Source organism: Jatropha curcas, chromosome 2 (genome assembly GCF_041381405.1).
Source record: "Jatropha curcas cultivar XTBG-Jc1 chromosome 2, XTBG_Jcur_1.0, whole genome shotgun sequence".
Taxonomy (NCBI): domain Eukaryota; kingdom Viridiplantae; phylum Streptophyta; class Magnoliopsida; order Malpighiales; family Euphorbiaceae; genus Jatropha; species Jatropha curcas.
In genome coordinates this window covers 26,686,653-26,702,372 of record NC_143152.1, presented here as the reverse complement: position 1 = coordinate 26,702,372, position 15,720 = coordinate 26,686,653, and the positions used below count along the sequence as shown (strand labels likewise).

Below are 15,720 nucleotides of genomic sequence, written 5' to 3'. Positions count from 1 at the left end.
TATGCCTCTTAATTTTATAATTTAAATTTAATGACACTTTAAACTATGATGAGAATTTATTGTGCTTTTATAGTTACAAATTTTAATGATATCGTACATATTTTCATATTATCGACAATAATTTTTTAAGCTTTTATCTTTTATATATGAAGTATTACTTTGATGCGTGGATGATATAACTTTTAGAATAATATTTTGACAGCTTTTAGAATAAATGTAATTTTTAAGTTAAAATATTTAATAAATATAATTTTATAAGTTGAAGCGGTGAATTAGCGCAAATAAAAGTTTAAAATATTATTAGACTTTCTTATATAAAGTTGAAGCGACGACAATACATGCATTTGGCCACAATTTGATTTTTCGCACTATTATTCCCTTCCTTGGCATGGCAGTAAAAAATTGAGATGTGCACGAAGGATGCCTGTGAAAAGCATTTTCAAAACCAGGAAATAAATGCAAACCAAAGAAAGGGAACGGCAAAACTACAAATACGTACAAAGGGAACGACAATTTGTCTTTTTCTTGTAGTTATTAACAAGCCCATCTGGGGAATCAGGATAAGATAGTTAGAGAGATCGAGGGAGATGGCGATTCAACTGAACCATCTCTACGCACAAGCTCTCAGGCATGAGAAAAAACAACCAAAGCCACCCCTCTCCATCTCCACACATCAAAGGCCGATAAAATTTCAAGTCAAAGCAGCATCCAACGCCCAGCAGCTTATACAGTCTGGTGCTATTAAGCCCATATCTTCAAAAGATGCAGCCATGGCTATTAGCTCTGATGGCTTCATGCTTCTCGATGTCAGACCAGACTGGGAGAGAGAAAAGGCAAGAGTTACAGGGTCGCTACATGTGCCACTCTTTGTTCAAGATTTGGATAATAGTCCACTAACCCTTTTGAAGAAGTGGGTTCATTTTGGCTACATTGGGCTCTGGACTGGCCAGAATTTTACCATGTTAAATCCCGATTTTGTCAAGCAGGTAGACACCATTGTTCCCAACAAGGATGCCAAGCTACTTGTGGCTTGTGGTGAAGGACTAAGGTTAGAAACAGAGACCTTATCCATTTAGATTGTTGTTTCTAAATGGATGTTCGGTTGCTAGATTTCATTTTTCGCCCTCATTTCGAACTTGCAATCTCATCTCATGGCCTCAAAGGACAATGATTCCATTTGAGCGATGTTTGTTGTTTGAACTTATTCTACAGTTTTTTGCCTCAGGTCTATGATGGCTGCTTCAAAGTTGTACGATGAAGGATACAAGAACCTCGGATGGTTGGCCGGAGGATTCAATCGCGCAGCCGATGGTGATTTCCCAGAAATTGAAGGACCAGAAAAATTGCAGTATGCAACTATAGGGGGAGCGTCCTACTATTTCCTTAAATTGTTAATTCTCTTACAAGATATAAGCAAGAGCAATTGATCAATTGATGATAATTTGTAAAATGAGATTATGTTCCTCGTTCTCCATTATCAGTACAAGCAGTTCAAGTGACAATAGGGTGCAACAAACATCATTACCAATCTAATTAAACTAAGCATCAAGAACGAATACATGGAGAGGGCACCAAATAAATAAAGGTTCACATAACCTGAACGTACACAACTTATATTATTAAGTACAATGCAATCTTACAAAGAAAAAACTTGTAACTAATCTTTCACTGTTGTCCAAAAGAAATTCAATTATCAAATAACATTAGGACGCAAATATGGAAAACATTCCCAACTTGACTATTATCAGTGATCATACACAATAGTTCCAGAACTTGGTAGCTGTAGACTACACTTGGATAATCTGGAGACTGGAGCAATATGAGCATCATAAAAAATGTTCCTGTAATAACACAATCAGATACCATCAACTTTGTTATCTGCTATGTCATAAACAGAAGACAAGTAATCTTCATTTTGATAAATATAACGCATCTAAAAACATATGGTCATAAACATGGAAAAGCAGTAAAAGCAAACTCAGAAGAAAAAGAAAAGGCTAACAGAGGAAGTAAAGAGCCAAGAATTATTTAAAGAAAATAAAATGCATATAATATTTATTTACTACATAAATAGCTAAGTAATCATCTTGTGATACCAGTAAATCATTCAAAAATCTCAGTTGATATAGCTAACTGCATCAAACAAGGAAAATTCTATAACCGCAAACTCTAGCATACCCAATATTCCCTTCAACTCTTAGAGATGACAAGACGAAAAAAATTAGCAATTGCAACCCCTCCTCTATATATACACCAAAATAGAGGCATCTGTTTCCAAATCCGCATTTAAAATAACAGCAACATCTCTTGCATTATGTCAAAGATTTTGTCGAACAGCCAGCAAAAAAACTTCAAGACAATAATTAGAATTTCATACAAGTTTCTTTCTTTCTTTCTTTCTTTTTTTTTTTTTTCTTTGATGAGCTCTGAACAGCAATCAACTGAGCATGAAAAATTTGACAAGTCCTTCACACCTTTCCTTCAGCCCCATTTATACTTGGACAAATTGCGGTTAGTGTTCGAATCATATATAGACTTACACCCATAAAGTATTTCCTTCACTTTCTTAAGTAATGAAGATTCAAAAGACAATGTTTGCAATTAAAAATCAAGCATGGAATAAAAAATATCAGCTTTGAGAGCCACCAAAGATCAAACATCAATAATTCAAGAAATAAAATATCTCAATGTAAGCAATCCTTATGTTCAAACACTAGGATGGATTGAATATGTATTCAAAATTGCTCCAGTACACATAAGGTGGGTTTGCAATAGAACATACAGTAACCATAGAGGTTATAAAGCTTAGTCTAAAGCCAAAGCCACTGATACACCAGAATCACATAGATACAGATCGTGACACTTAAAGCTTTCTGAACCATGTGAATTTAAAAAATTATTCAATTACAATAGCATAATAAAGAAATATGAAAACACAAAGCTATAACCAGTCAGTCTAAATTAAAATAATAACAATAATAATAACAATAATAATAATAATAAATAAACCATAAAAATTAACTAAAGTAACACAATTGTGAACAGCAAGGCCTTTGATCCTCACCTCCAATCAAAACAACAAACCACCTATTCAGACCGGTTTGCAAACCTTTCCACCTTCTTGTCGTTCAAATTAATCCCCACCATAGCCTCACCGAGACCGCAACTGACCTCCGCAAGCACGTCAGGATCTGTATAATGTGTAACAGCCTGCACAATCGCTCTGGCTCTCCTCGCTGGGTCTCCACTCTTGAACACACCAGACCCAACAAAGACTCCGTCGCAACCCAGCTGCATCATCAACGCCGCATCCGCGGGTGTTGCTACCCCTCCCGCTGCGAATTGCACCACGGGTAGCCTTCCTAGCTGTTTCGTCTGCATAACCAAATCGTAAGGCGCAGCAATCTTCTTGGCAAAGCTAAACACTTCATCATCATCCATATTCCTCAAAACCCTAATATCACCCATCACCGACCTCACGTGCCTAACCGCTTCGATTACATTCCCTGTCCCTGCTTCGCCTTTTGTTCTAATCATGGCCGCTCCTTCACGTATCCTACGAAGCGCTTCGCCTAAATTGCGACAACCACAAACAAAAGGGATACGGAAGTTATGCTTATTGATGTGATTTTCTTCATCGGCCAGAGTGAGAACTTCGCTCTCATCGACGTAGTCGATACCTATGGCTTCAAGAATTTGAGCCTCCACAAAGTGGCCAATACGGGCTTTGGCCATAACAGGTATGGTAACGGCCTGTTTAATTTCTTTAATAAGCTGAGGGTCGCTCATACGAGCGACGCCACCCTGGGCACGAATATCTGCAGGGACTCGCTCTAACGCCATAACGGCGCAAGCGCCAGCCTCCTCGGCGATACGTGCTTGCTCAGCGTTAACAACGTCCATAATAACGCCGCCTCTAAGCATCTGGGCTAGACCCACCTTAACGGAGAACGGGGATTTTTTGGTTTCGGTTATTGCTCCGTTACCGTAAACTGCTACTACCCCAGTTCCTGCCATATCTAGATAAGCTAGATAGATTGGAGAAAGAGAAAGCTAATCAGAAATTAGAGAAAGAGAGAGAGGTGGCGATGGAGAGGCGGAGGAAGACGAGGAGGGTTTAAGTAGAGAGGTAGTGTTGAATGGTTCTGAGCAGTTACTAATAGTGAAAGAGGTGGGTGTGACGTGTAATGGTGATGATTTTTTTTTAATTGGGATTGGGATTTTGACGACGATGATGCTGGGAGATCTGACGGGTAATAAAGAGGGTTTAGAATTGTTATCATGGAAGCGGCGGAATATTTTTCCCTTAATAAAATGGAGGCCACGCAATTTTCTGTATTTGGAACCTCGGTTTTAGCAAATTTTGGGTGGGCTACTGCCTACGTGGAGACTCTGAATGCACTGATTAGTTTGTGCCGTGCTCCTTATGTGGCCTTCTATTTTTTAATTTTTTTTTTTTTAATTTTTTACTAATCCGGATTTTTGCGAATACACCTGCAAAAAATAAAAAAATATTTTCTCGTGAGTATTTAAAGAAATTTTATATTTAGAATTTAAATTCGAAATCTCTAGTTAAAGAAGAATGGATGTTTATCGTCTCATTTGACCTCAACTTAAATTATATCATATATTTATAAAAGTATCTTAAATTTATATCATTTAGTTCATCTGACAATATGTAATTAGATTCCACAAGTAAAATTTTATAAATAATTAGAAGCCAAATGGATAACTAGCACCTCAACTTTACAATAAAAAGTGTAATGGTACTTTTAATCTTCATTTTGACTAATTAAAATTTTAAATATTTTTATAAAATTATATTTATTAAATATTTTAATTTGTAAATTTTGTTGAACTTTTAAGTGCCTTTATACCTAAATAACATGGTAAAGAGAGTTTTTGCTTTTTAGCAATAAGGGCCAATTTTTTTTTTAGAATATTAAGGAGCAATTTTTAATATCACTTGAATTTAAAATTTTACATTCATTTTTAAATATACCTCATATTTATCATGCACAATATAAATATAATATGTAGAGCTATTAGTTGTCCTTCATATAATCTCATTGCTGTAATTTAATAGGCGGAATATATAATTTATTTCCTGAATTTTGATAAAAAAATATTTTTGAACAAATATAAAAATTCATCCATGAATTTGGTAAATTTAACCTTATGACATCCTAAATTATGTGAATGATATATTGCGCATTTGAATTGATAAATTTCGATAATATTGCACACATTTCTATAATAATATTATTGTTTTTAGAAATTTTGGCTTTTACAAGTAAAATATTGATTTGATACGTAGTTAGCATAATTTTTAAGACAATAGTTTTCACATTTTTCAATTATTTAATAGGTGTCTAATTGATTTAATTTTGTAAGTTGAAGTATTCAATAAAATAATTATACAGGTTGAAGTGTTTATAATATGTTTAATTTTATAAATTGAAGCGTTTAATATATCAAAATAAAAATTAATGTTGCAACAAAGTTAAAATAATAAAGTTTAAGGATGATTTTATGTATTCAGCTAATATTGAAGTTTAAATTTATCTAATTATAACTCTCTAAATTTCACTTTTTATTATAATCTCGCACCTCCGCAACAGGTTTTTTATATTTTATATGCAATATAATTTTTAAAAAAATAGGTTGTTCAACGGATCTAATTTTATAAGTTGAAATAACTGATAAGTCAAATCAATATTAAGTTTGGTGTGAGATTTTTTTTTTTAAGGTAGGTACAATCATTTATATAATAGGATACATAATTTAATGAATTTACCAATTCATACATAATTTAATGAATTTACCAATTCTTTTTTTTTTTTTTTCAAATCTTTGATTAACGTGAAATTTTAAGGTGGCATTATGTTTTTTTTTTTTTTTCCTGTATACCATTGATATTTCTGTATGGCAATGTAAATGGATTACATAACTACTCATTTGATTTCTAAACCTTATTCCGTTAATTCTTGTGATTTTTCGATTCTTTGATTTGGACTAACTAATGAGGTTATGACATATAGCAATAAGAAAAAAAAAAGATAAGTAAATTCTTTTTTTTTTTTATAACCAGAAAACCTCCCCTCAGACTGAAGAGCAGGTGCGTTTTTCAGAGATCAAACTTATATTCTCATTTCTACAAGAATTGAGATCACTTACCACCTCAATCACGTTACACGTAAAGTTTATATATATATATATATATATATATATATATATATATTCGTTGAAGTCTAATGAGCCGAAATAATGCTATAAGTTATATAGTGGAGTAGTTTTTTTACTCACTAAATTAATGAAAACTCTCGTGGTTGAAAAAACTTGAACTCCAGCCTTCCTATACTCTTTTATTAGTGAGAAGACTAACAAGACTGCACTTGATGGCAGAGACGAAATTATAATGGGGCAAGGGGGCACTTTTCCCCACTCATGTTTTTACGGTTTAGTTTATAGTTTTTCACATTTTAATATTTATAATTATAACATTCTGTATTTATTCTACTGAATTCTTATATTTTGCCTCCATTGAGTAATTACTTTATATATTTGCCTCAATTAATTTGATTTTCTGCATCTGCCCAGTAGAGATAGGTATATATATAATTTATGAATATATATATTATCGTACCAAAAGAGAAAAATTAATGGGTAGGATAAATGAAACGAAGGCGGCCTCACGTTTTCAATCTTTATAAAAAAATTTCTCGTCCCCATAAATGGAAAGTGGAGAAGGGAAAAGATGGTTTGTTCAAATTGTCTTCTTCATTTCTTGACTGTCTTTTTCTCTCTTGGCCAACACGAAAGAGAAAGCAAATCTTTGTTTCTCTACTTCAATTAATTAATCACTTTTTTTTTTTTTGAAAATAATTAATTAATCACTTAATCAAATCTCTTTGTACCATTTGGAATTTGTCGTCATTCAATTCGAGTATTCAACACAATGATAGAATTTGTAGAAAGGATAGATTTACCATGTACATGAGCTAGAATACTTTTCAGTCAATTATGATTTTTCACATAATATATACTTTTTAAAAATTTTCAACAATTTAAATTTATATTATAAAAATATTTTTAAATTTGAGTAGGGTTAGTTGACGATATTATTCCTTAGCTTTCGCATGACATTAAGGAAATAACTTAATTTTTCGCATGACAAAGATAGAATAATACAAGTAGCCAAAGGGCCACTAAGAAGGCTTCAACTTCTTACGATGGAAAGTGGAGATATGATACCATCAAATTGACAATATTAATTAAATTGTTAGAGAAAGATTTGCCAATACTGAACTCTCCAAATCATAACTAAACCAAAATAGGAGTCTAATTCCAATTTTCAGGTATTGATTCAAGTAGGAAGCTACTAGTATGCTCATGGCCAATTTTGACAATCTCTTCGTAATTTTTTTATTAAAATTAACCTTAAAAATAAATTTAAACTGAAATTTTTTTATTAAAAGATGGAAATAATAATTGTTTAATTAAAAAATATTTATAAGAATCAAAATATCTGGTAAAAAAAAAATAAATAAATAAAGTGACATATTTTAGCAATCATGATAGTAACATATAAATTGAACTCACTCAGGCATTTACTTTATTTTCTTATTATTTTTAACTTCTACTTTTTTTGCATAATGCACGATAACCTCTCATAGAACAAAATTTTAGAAGAAAGGATTGCAGTAAAATTTACACCTTTGAATCGTGTCAAAGTTAAGCACATGTATTCTGACATCCCCTACCAAGATACAAAGTTGCATGATGGAATGCCAAATGGAGAACACAAAAAACAGAATGCAAGGTCATTCCATCTTAATGATGATGATCTTCCATTTATAATTTACTTGACCAGTCCAACTCGATCAATACTCGTTAACATGAAAGGAATGGTTATAAGCATGGCTGATCTATTTTTCAAGTTACTCACCCAGGTTTTGCAGGTGCTAAAAATAATATCATGAGGCTTAAACCGTAAAAATCTTCCTCACCTTCTTCATGTTTCTACGGCATATAGGACAAGTACCAGCAGCTTCAACTATCCTGCAAAGGTAAATTACGATGCATGATTTGCATTAGCTTCATGTGGACCAAGATGTTTGTCATTTAAGAAGTAAAAAACTTCACAAGCAGCATAGCAGCAGCCAATTTTTCAGTATGGTTATCTTACAAGTGTGTTTCCAGAAGCAGGAAAGCCAAATACTTGAGTATGAGCCAGATAAAATTTTGACAGTTGGCAAATTAGCTTTTCCAATTAAAATCTTAAAGATCAAATATCAACTATAATCACTCTAACTGAATTTAACATTACAATGGTATGATCCATCAGAAATGGGAAGGCGTTGATTCTAAGACCATAGCAATGTGCAAATCTGTGCCTATACTGTTGCAACTATGCAGAGTTGAACTTGTTCTAAAAATAATCATGCTTGATTATTCTAAAATAAGACTGTCCTGATCTCATTCCAATTGGCATCCAGCTGAGATTTGCCACACCAACTTGGTGCTCAGGTTAGTTTGAGCAGGTCATAAACTATAATAATTGTCATCCTATTTTATGTGAACCGTAGCCAAATTGCTTTTAATGGTATTGCAGCATTAGTTCAATATAACAACCAAAGTTCATTGAAATGGTTTCCTATCAATCTTAGCTTCTTTATGACAATTATCTCTAGATGCAACACCAAATGACCTTAAAAATTGGTTCACCACAGGCCAGTTCTTATGAATTCATGTGCGTGTTTTGTTGCAGTATTCAATGAAATATGCTATCTACAACACTGATTAATTGATTAGAAAGCCCGTCCTAGTTTTAGGGCAAGGCTGGTCCTCATAAGATGAAAGAGGATTGGTAAAAAAACAATATCTTTCTTAATTTGACAACCATTAAGAACTCCCAGTTAGAATGGATTAGTTTCCAAAGTCGAGGTCTAAAATTGAATAAAGGTGGTCAGGATAGTAAATAGGCAATTACCTTGTTCCACATGCAAAACAAGCAACACAGTGCCCACATGGGAGAAAGAAGCAGTCCCTTGGAGCATCAAAGCAGATTGCACAAAGACGCCTGGTACTATTGCTGTTCTCACCATCTCTTAAGGATGCACCTTCCATAGAACCTGATGCTAGAAACTCTTCAAGATCCTCCTCATCATTTGAGACGGAATCATAAGAAGAGCCCCAGCTTGAGAGATCATCATCTTTGTGTGAAAGCAATGGAGTTCTCTCAGGCTCCAGCTCTCCATACCGAACTCCAGTTTCTTCTTCACGAATACACCGGAACTTGTTCAAGAAGTTGAATGCCCCCAACATTAGTGCAGTCATTGCAGCTACAGACAGAAAAGCAAGGATACATACGATATCCACATGTCAAAGTTAAGAGGAAGGAAAAAATAGAAGTATACCTATGCCAACAATATAGGTTGCCCATCTTGGCCCATAGGACAATTTGACATACCACTCCTCAGCAATTGAATCCTAAAGAAAATACGAAAAACATGATAAATATAACGATTGTTCTCTCGCAATGAGGATTATATTTTTATTTGTGATAAGGTGAAAGTCTCTGTTAAATCCACCATTATACAAAATATTCAGGTAACCTCGTCAATGGAAGTAGAACTGATTCTGTGATATAAATATATTAATGTGCACTGCCCTTGCGAGAACTTTTGAAGATACAGACTGGAAAAAGACATGTTTAGATTTGTGTTTTTACAAGTTTTTTCCCTCTTGTATTCTGAAAATTTCTCTTTTAAATAACAACCCTCATGAAAACATACAAAAATTTAAAAAAACATGTACAGAAAGTAACAGACTTGCCTGATGGGGATCAGGAGAGGATAAGACAACAACATTTCCATTGGGAAACAAAATGCTCAATCTACATGCACCATTGCTGAAAGTGCACTTGTAATAAGCTTTAGTTGTGTTGTATAGCAAAGAATTTATACTGAAGGTTAATTGCACCTGTACAATTAAAAATTACTTCTAAGTAAATAGGGCAAATGGCTGTCCAGAAAGAAAATGTGACAATTGCTTCAAGATATTGAGTAAAAAGCAGTAAAAAAGGTTATTGCCAAATTTATATGGAATAAAATTGATAAACTCAAAGGCAAAATTGTATTTAAACTCTCTCCAACTTGTAATTCTGTTGAAAGCTAATCTTTTGTTAAAAGCACCAAAAATATAAGTGGATATTTGAAATTGGACTATAAGTCACAAACAAGAAATATGCCCAACTGCCAAAGCCATGCATTCATTTCCCCTCATCTTTTTGATGTAGAAAAGTTTCAACAGTGCTATATCAAAAATGGAATAACGTAGGTGTGAAAATGACCTATGCAACATATATATGGAGACAGAGCACATTTACTTTTTCCTGACATGATTTTCATACCAAAAAAAAAAAAGTATATAGCATGGGCCTAAAGCTTCACTCTCTGCAAATCTAGCACCCATTTTACCCCTCACTCTGGCTCTATGGTAGCAGAAGAGAACTTTCATAACTAAAAGGCTAAACATCAGATGGAGTCTTAATAGTACAGTGAGAGTTATGAGATTCAAAATCATAAGGTCTTTTTGAATAATTCCATATGGGTTCTATAAAAAGTTTGATTTGGCCTCATATTGTAAATGGGCCTCCCTTCCTACCAGCTTAAGTTTTTATGTAACCTGAGAATGTAATGCTATGTTGTTTCATTGCCTTCTCTGCTCCAGAAGCTCCACATGCCAAGCAAATTTCACATTTCAATTGTGCTGTCTCAAACAAGATTCTCCCGTGAGTGTGTCAGTTGAATAATCACATCATGTTTTGTGCCAGAATTTCGATGTTGTCTGATATTTTTGCATCAGCCTCCCAACCTCTTAGTTTAAAGTTAAAAAACCATTAGATTTGTTACCTTAATAACTCTAATATTCAAATCAACTTCACTTTGAACAAAAGAGCAGCAAAGGTTGATATCTGTGCTTCTATGGCATTACACTTGTTGGAAATTGAATCTAAACTCTCAAAATATTGGAGTACAAAAATCTAGTGGTGATTCTTTAGCCTAAGGGACCACCACAGAAAGCTTGCATAAATCTATCTCCAACATTAAAAGTTAAAAAAACACCTACTTCATATCTAGCAGAAACTACAATCAAATGAATGTTGCATGACCTTCCAATGTTTTCAACATATCTACTCCCTCTAGAAAAGAAAGGGGAAAAAAGGCTATTACTAGAGCAATCCTAAATTTTTACTTCTTTTTCTATTTTAGCCTTTTTTTTTTTTTTATCAATTACATATAGGAACTTTATTTCAGTTTTAGCCTCCATTACATTGTATACCATAATGCATTTAAATCATAAAGTACTTTTATTCTCTTAAAACATAATTGGCAAATATGACTTTCACTTATTTAATCAAGTGCAAAAAAATGAGATTAAGATGATAAAGTTCACTTTAATAATCCAGCAGACATGAATCATGTTGGAAAAAATAAAGGGAAGATTAAGGAGATTAAAAATCAATATCAAGTCGAATTATTGCTTAACCACTATCTTATCATGTCCTAGGTAATAACTGCAAAGATCAAGAAGGATCTAGTTTGCTGTTCTGGGGCGATCCAAGCACAATGTTAACCAAATAATTATCAGTCATTGTTGTATAAAAGTATACATTTGAATGGTTTGAGTTGCAATCGCATTGGTGTTTTCATATTCTGTAGTTGTTTGCAGAGCAGCCTATATCACAACAGTAAAGCCATTCAAGTCACATGAGATTATTGTCTTTTGCATAGTCAATTTCGTTAAGACCTTTCCTTGATACTAAAATCATATAATGAAAACCAAAAGAAAAATTTTTTGTATGCAATTGTATTAATTGTTTGTGAATCATTCCTTCAAGATGAAGAAAACAACTAATAAAACTTAAAACAAAAAAGTCAAAATTCTTGCACATTACCCCTACATCCTCCGAGTTCAAGTTACCTAGTGCAACATAGTAACTTGAAGACTTCAGTATTTTCTGCTGGATAATACCATTTCCTGCACAGAAGCACTTAATAATGTCAGTTAAAAAGGTTATATATATGAAACATTAATTCTTCTCAACTTATGTCCACCTTGAATGACATTCCAGGACAAAGTGACATTGGGATATGTTGGGTCCTCAAGCCATTGAGACAAGCCTTCACTCCCTGCAATTTTGCAGTTCAATATATTAGTGAAATAAAATCCAAAAGCCAATCAATTGATACAAGAAAAAGAATAATTGCTATCAAATTCATAATATGAGAATTAGATTATAGAAATGGAAAACTGCTCAAAGTTTATTCACAATTATGCTGTGATTGCCAAATTCTAATTACTTAACATAATATAATATGTTAAGCGTGCAGTTATATAGAATGGCATCGCATGAAATGTCAAAAGGAAGACAGGAATATAGAAAAACTGTCTTCCATGAGACCAAATTTAGAGCTGAATATTCAATTAAACTCAAGAAAGTCATTGTAGCGACAAAATAAAGTTGCTCTCAGCATCTTTCATGCTAATATTTTAATGCTTAGTAGATCGAGTACAGATATAGCTACTGTGGCTGTAGATAAAATAAAATTTTTACTCTCTCACGCATCCAACTTGTTTAGAGAACTTGCTTACATCCCAATTTCATGTTTTTTGTCTTACAATCAACAAATTTAGGACAAGCTACAATTCCTTTATAATAAATTCCATCTTACCAAAAATCAACTTCAATGTTCATGAATCAGATCATATGGGTAAAAATATGGACAAATCAGCTATGTTTTTATCAGGTTTGGGCAATTATCAAGATGCTATCAGCCTTATAAAAATCCACATAAGTGATCAGAAGTGCATCAACTGAAAATTAGAAAAGTGGCCTTCAATTATTAGCTTCATTGTATTGTCTTAAACATATTTGTGAGAGCTAATCGCCAATAAATGCAATGGGAGCCCATAAGCTAGATGCTTCATAGAAGAATTTGTGGCTTTCAGTTCTTAATATCATTCATTAGAAATAGGATGGCTACCGTTTCTCTTAGATGCTTCTTTGGCACATCAAAATAAATCCAAAAGGGTTTCCAGAATTGCATGCATTCCTAAACAGTATGTATTATATGATCTAAACTTTAAATTAGAGCAAGAAAAGAAAGGCATTCAATTTAAAAAGACAAATTTTCAAAGCATATCTTCTAGAAACTAAAAGTACCTTGGGCAATTACAAGAAAAAGGGAGGAGCTTGGGGAGTTCACATTGTATGAAATATTTATTTGAGATCCCTCATTCAGGAAATATATCCACTCCTGAAAAGAAAAAATGATACATAGTCTATAAATTATTGTCATGAAGGACATCCATAAATACATCCAAACCAGAATTGGATACAAACGTTGTGGATAACATTATGTGAAAACTAAACTTGCCTTGTGTGAATCAGCTGGAACAGATGCGTTAAAAGATTTGGACCAGGACTTCACAACATCAAGTGATGGAGGTTTATAAAATCCATATAGCAAGAGCCCTGGATGATTGCTATCCAACTCTTCCACCTAGTGAGAGCCTATCCAAATTACTGAAAATTATGACAAACCAAAAAAAGAACTTTAGATGAAAGGAAAATTTTACCTTGATAGACTGCACAAATATGGGATTAGGTTGAATAAGAGCTGAAGAATTAGGTCCTATCATTATGCTCGCAGCACCATAGACTCCCAAAATCAATGTCATGGACACTACAAAATAAAGAATTCAATGATCACTTTTGAAACTAACAAATACATTCAACTTTAAACCACAAGAAATGCCATCTATTACCGAATTAAAAATTTTACTAAAAATACTAACCGAAGAACCAAAAGGTAAGGACAACAATGACACAAGACCAGGTATCATCTCTAATAACCGATGCATCTTCGAATAAAAAATTTCCCCGAAAAAGCCCCCCAATGGGTTGCTGCTCCGTCTCTGATTCTCCAAATTGATGTCGATTACCATCACGATCTTCATCTTCTTCGCGAGGGTGAAACGAAGACGATGACGCAGCACCAGAAGACTCCCTATTATTGCTTGAAGAAGAAAAAGAATGAGAAACAGAAGCTCCAGAATCCCTAATAGAAGAATAATAAGAAGAAGCTGAAGCTTGCCCTGTTTGTGCCATTCTATAGAAGGGAAAGAATGGAAAAGTGAGAGAAAAGAGATGATTGGATGAAACCAAAGCGATTGATAAAGAAACAAACTTCAAACTCCAAAACTTAAGTCTAGTTGTGATGATAAATTGATAAACTAACGAACAGACGATTACTTACCCTTTCGTCTCTGTAGAGAATAAGCCATTGAGCGGAAGGTAGGCGAGTCAAGATCACCAATCAGTCTTCTCTGTTGTCGAAGAATGGTAGTTGTAAGATGCCGGCGGGAATTTGAGGTTTCATTTTATGAACTGTAGTTCTGGTTCTTGCCGTTGCGAAATTTGGACCAATAAGAATGCTCCAGGAATTATGGTAAGGGTGATTTCGTAAATACGAATAGTTCTTTTAGTTGCGTGGTGAATGGCTATTGGCAATTTGATCTTTAACTCAGCGAAGAATTGTTTATTTTTTAAAAATTATTTCGGTATAAATTTCATCTATAATTATTAAATTTTGTTCTATTAATTAATTTTATCTCAACAACATTATTTTTGATAAGTTTGATATATTTTTTTTCTCCCTACATTCCAATATAAGTCTATATAGAGTATTTTAGCAGTATTTTGAGAATCGAACCTATAGTAAACCAGTGAAACTAGGGATTCACTGAATTAGAGGATTCATCTGGATTCAATACAGTTCAACTAGATTTTTATATATAATATTTTTAAATACATTTATTAAAAAATTAAAAATATAGGTTTAAAAAAATTTGATATCAAATAAAAAACAGTTTCAAATTTGACATATTCAAAAAGAATAAAAAATGACTAAATTTAATACTAAACAAAATTAATTAGTTACCATAAAATATATTATTATTTTTCAAATGTGGCTTTAAAGTTAGGCAATTTAATTGTTTTAATTAATATATTAGAACTTTGGGTTTAGAAATAAAGATGTCCAAAAATTAAAAAACCAGTAGACCAATTCTTAAGAGGCCAAATTTTTTAAAAGCTACACTTTATAAAAATCCAGAATTTGAATCAAATCGATTTTTAACCAGTTCAATCCATCGGTTTTTAGCCGATTTTCATTCGGTTTTTACCAGTTCATGCCGGTTTTTTAGACGCCTGATTTTTTATGTAATTCGGACTGGATCGCAATCCAATTTTTGGTTAAACCGATCAAACTGGTTGGTCCGATCCAATTTTCAGAATAATGGTATTTGGTAAATCGTTTTTAGTATTTTAAAAAGTAATAAATTATCTTTTTCTAATTATATCCTTATTTATATTCCCTTCATCTCAAAATATAAATCGTTTTAGGATAATGTTTTTGCTTCAAAATATAATTCGATTTTAAGTATTTTAAAAAATAATAAATAATCTTTTTTGCAATTTCATCCTTAATTTATAAATTAATTGCTTTTTTTAATTTTCATGCAAAAAGTAGTATTAGATAGAATACTTATCTTCGTAAGTTATACAAAATTTAATTGGTCAAATTGTTCTTGATTTTATTATAATTTATGAGAAATAGTTTATTCATTGATCCTCATAAAAAAAAAAAA

General features: G+C 32.7%; 3 protein-coding genes across 4 annotated transcripts; 1 reads left to right on the top strand and 2 right to left on the bottom strand.

The window, feature by feature from the left end:
* The first annotated feature begins 407 nt into the window (after positions 1 to 407).
* Positions 408 to 1,502, top strand: LOC105646591 (Rhodanese/Cell cycle control phosphatase superfamily protein). The gene is made up of 2 exons (XM_012232461.4): positions 408 to 1,048; positions 1,226 to 1,502. Exons 1-2 carry the CDS (start codon positions 588 to 590, stop codon positions 1,425 to 1,427), a joined length of 663 nt encoding a protein of 220 aa, XP_012087851.1. The 5' UTR covers positions 408 to 587; the 3' UTR covers positions 1,428 to 1,502.
* A 90-nt stretch (positions 1,503 to 1,592) lies between these two features.
* On the bottom strand, positions 1,593 to 4,176 carry RSR4 (Aldolase-type TIM barrel family protein). Its single transcript, XM_012232460.4, has 2 exons — positions 3,065 to 4,176; positions 1,593 to 1,841 (listed from the first exon to the last, which is right to left on the bottom strand). Exon 1 carries the CDS (start codon positions 4,015 to 4,017, stop codon positions 3,088 to 3,090), a length of 930 nt encoding a protein of 309 aa, XP_012087850.1. The 5' UTR covers positions 4,018 to 4,176; the 3' UTR covers positions 1,593 to 1,841; positions 3,065 to 3,087.
* A 3,507-nt stretch (positions 4,177 to 7,683) lies between these two features.
* APD2 (RING/U-box superfamily protein) lies at positions 7,684 to 14,464 on the bottom strand. Of its 2 annotated transcripts, XM_089718427.1 has the most exons (11): positions 14,328 to 14,464; positions 13,867 to 14,180; positions 13,648 to 13,754; positions 13,446 to 13,571; positions 13,232 to 13,325; positions 12,123 to 12,197; positions 11,963 to 12,045; positions 9,838 to 9,984; positions 9,420 to 9,492; positions 8,993 to 9,344; positions 7,684 to 8,061 (listed from the first exon to the last, which is right to left on the bottom strand). In XM_089718427.1, exons 2-11 carry the CDS (start codon positions 14,177 to 14,179, stop codon positions 7,986 to 7,988), a joined length of 1,446 nt encoding a protein of 481 aa, XP_089574553.1. In that variant the 5' UTR covers position 14,180; positions 14,328 to 14,464; the 3' UTR covers positions 7,684 to 7,985. The 2 variants fall into 2 exon arrangements, with proteins under 2 accessions (XP_089574553.1, XP_012087853.1); XM_012232463.4 differs by lacking the exon at positions 14,328 to 14,464 and having other exon boundaries at positions 13,867 to 14,313.
* Between the last annotated feature and the right edge of the window lie 1,256 nt (positions 14,465 to 15,720).

Bases quoted from the DNA above. Each gene is read 5' to 3' on its own strand.
- LOC105646591 (XM_012232461.4), top strand. From the start codon at position 588: ATGGCGATTCAACTGAACCATCTCTACGCACAAGCTCTCAGGCATGAG. The intron at 1,049-1,225 runs GTTAGAAACAGA...TTTTTGCCTCAG, and splicing joins GCTTGTGGTGAAGGACTAAG to GTCTATGATGGCTGCTTCAA.
- RSR4 (XM_012232460.4), bottom strand. From the start codon at position 4,017: ATGGCAGGAACTGGGGTAGTAGCAGTTTACGGTAACGGAGCAATAACC.
- APD2 (XM_089718427.1), bottom strand. From the start codon at position 14,179: ATGGCACAAACAGGGCAAGCTTCAGCTTCTTCTTATTATTCTTCTATT. The intron at 13,326-13,445 runs GCAAGTTTAGTT...TTTTCTTTTCAG, and splicing joins TTCCAGCTGATTCACACAAG to GAGTGGATATATTTCCTGAA. The intron at 9,985-11,962 runs GTAATGTGCAAG...TTAATTGTACAG, and splicing joins TGAACTCGGAGGATGTAGGG to GTGCAATTAACCTTCAGTAT.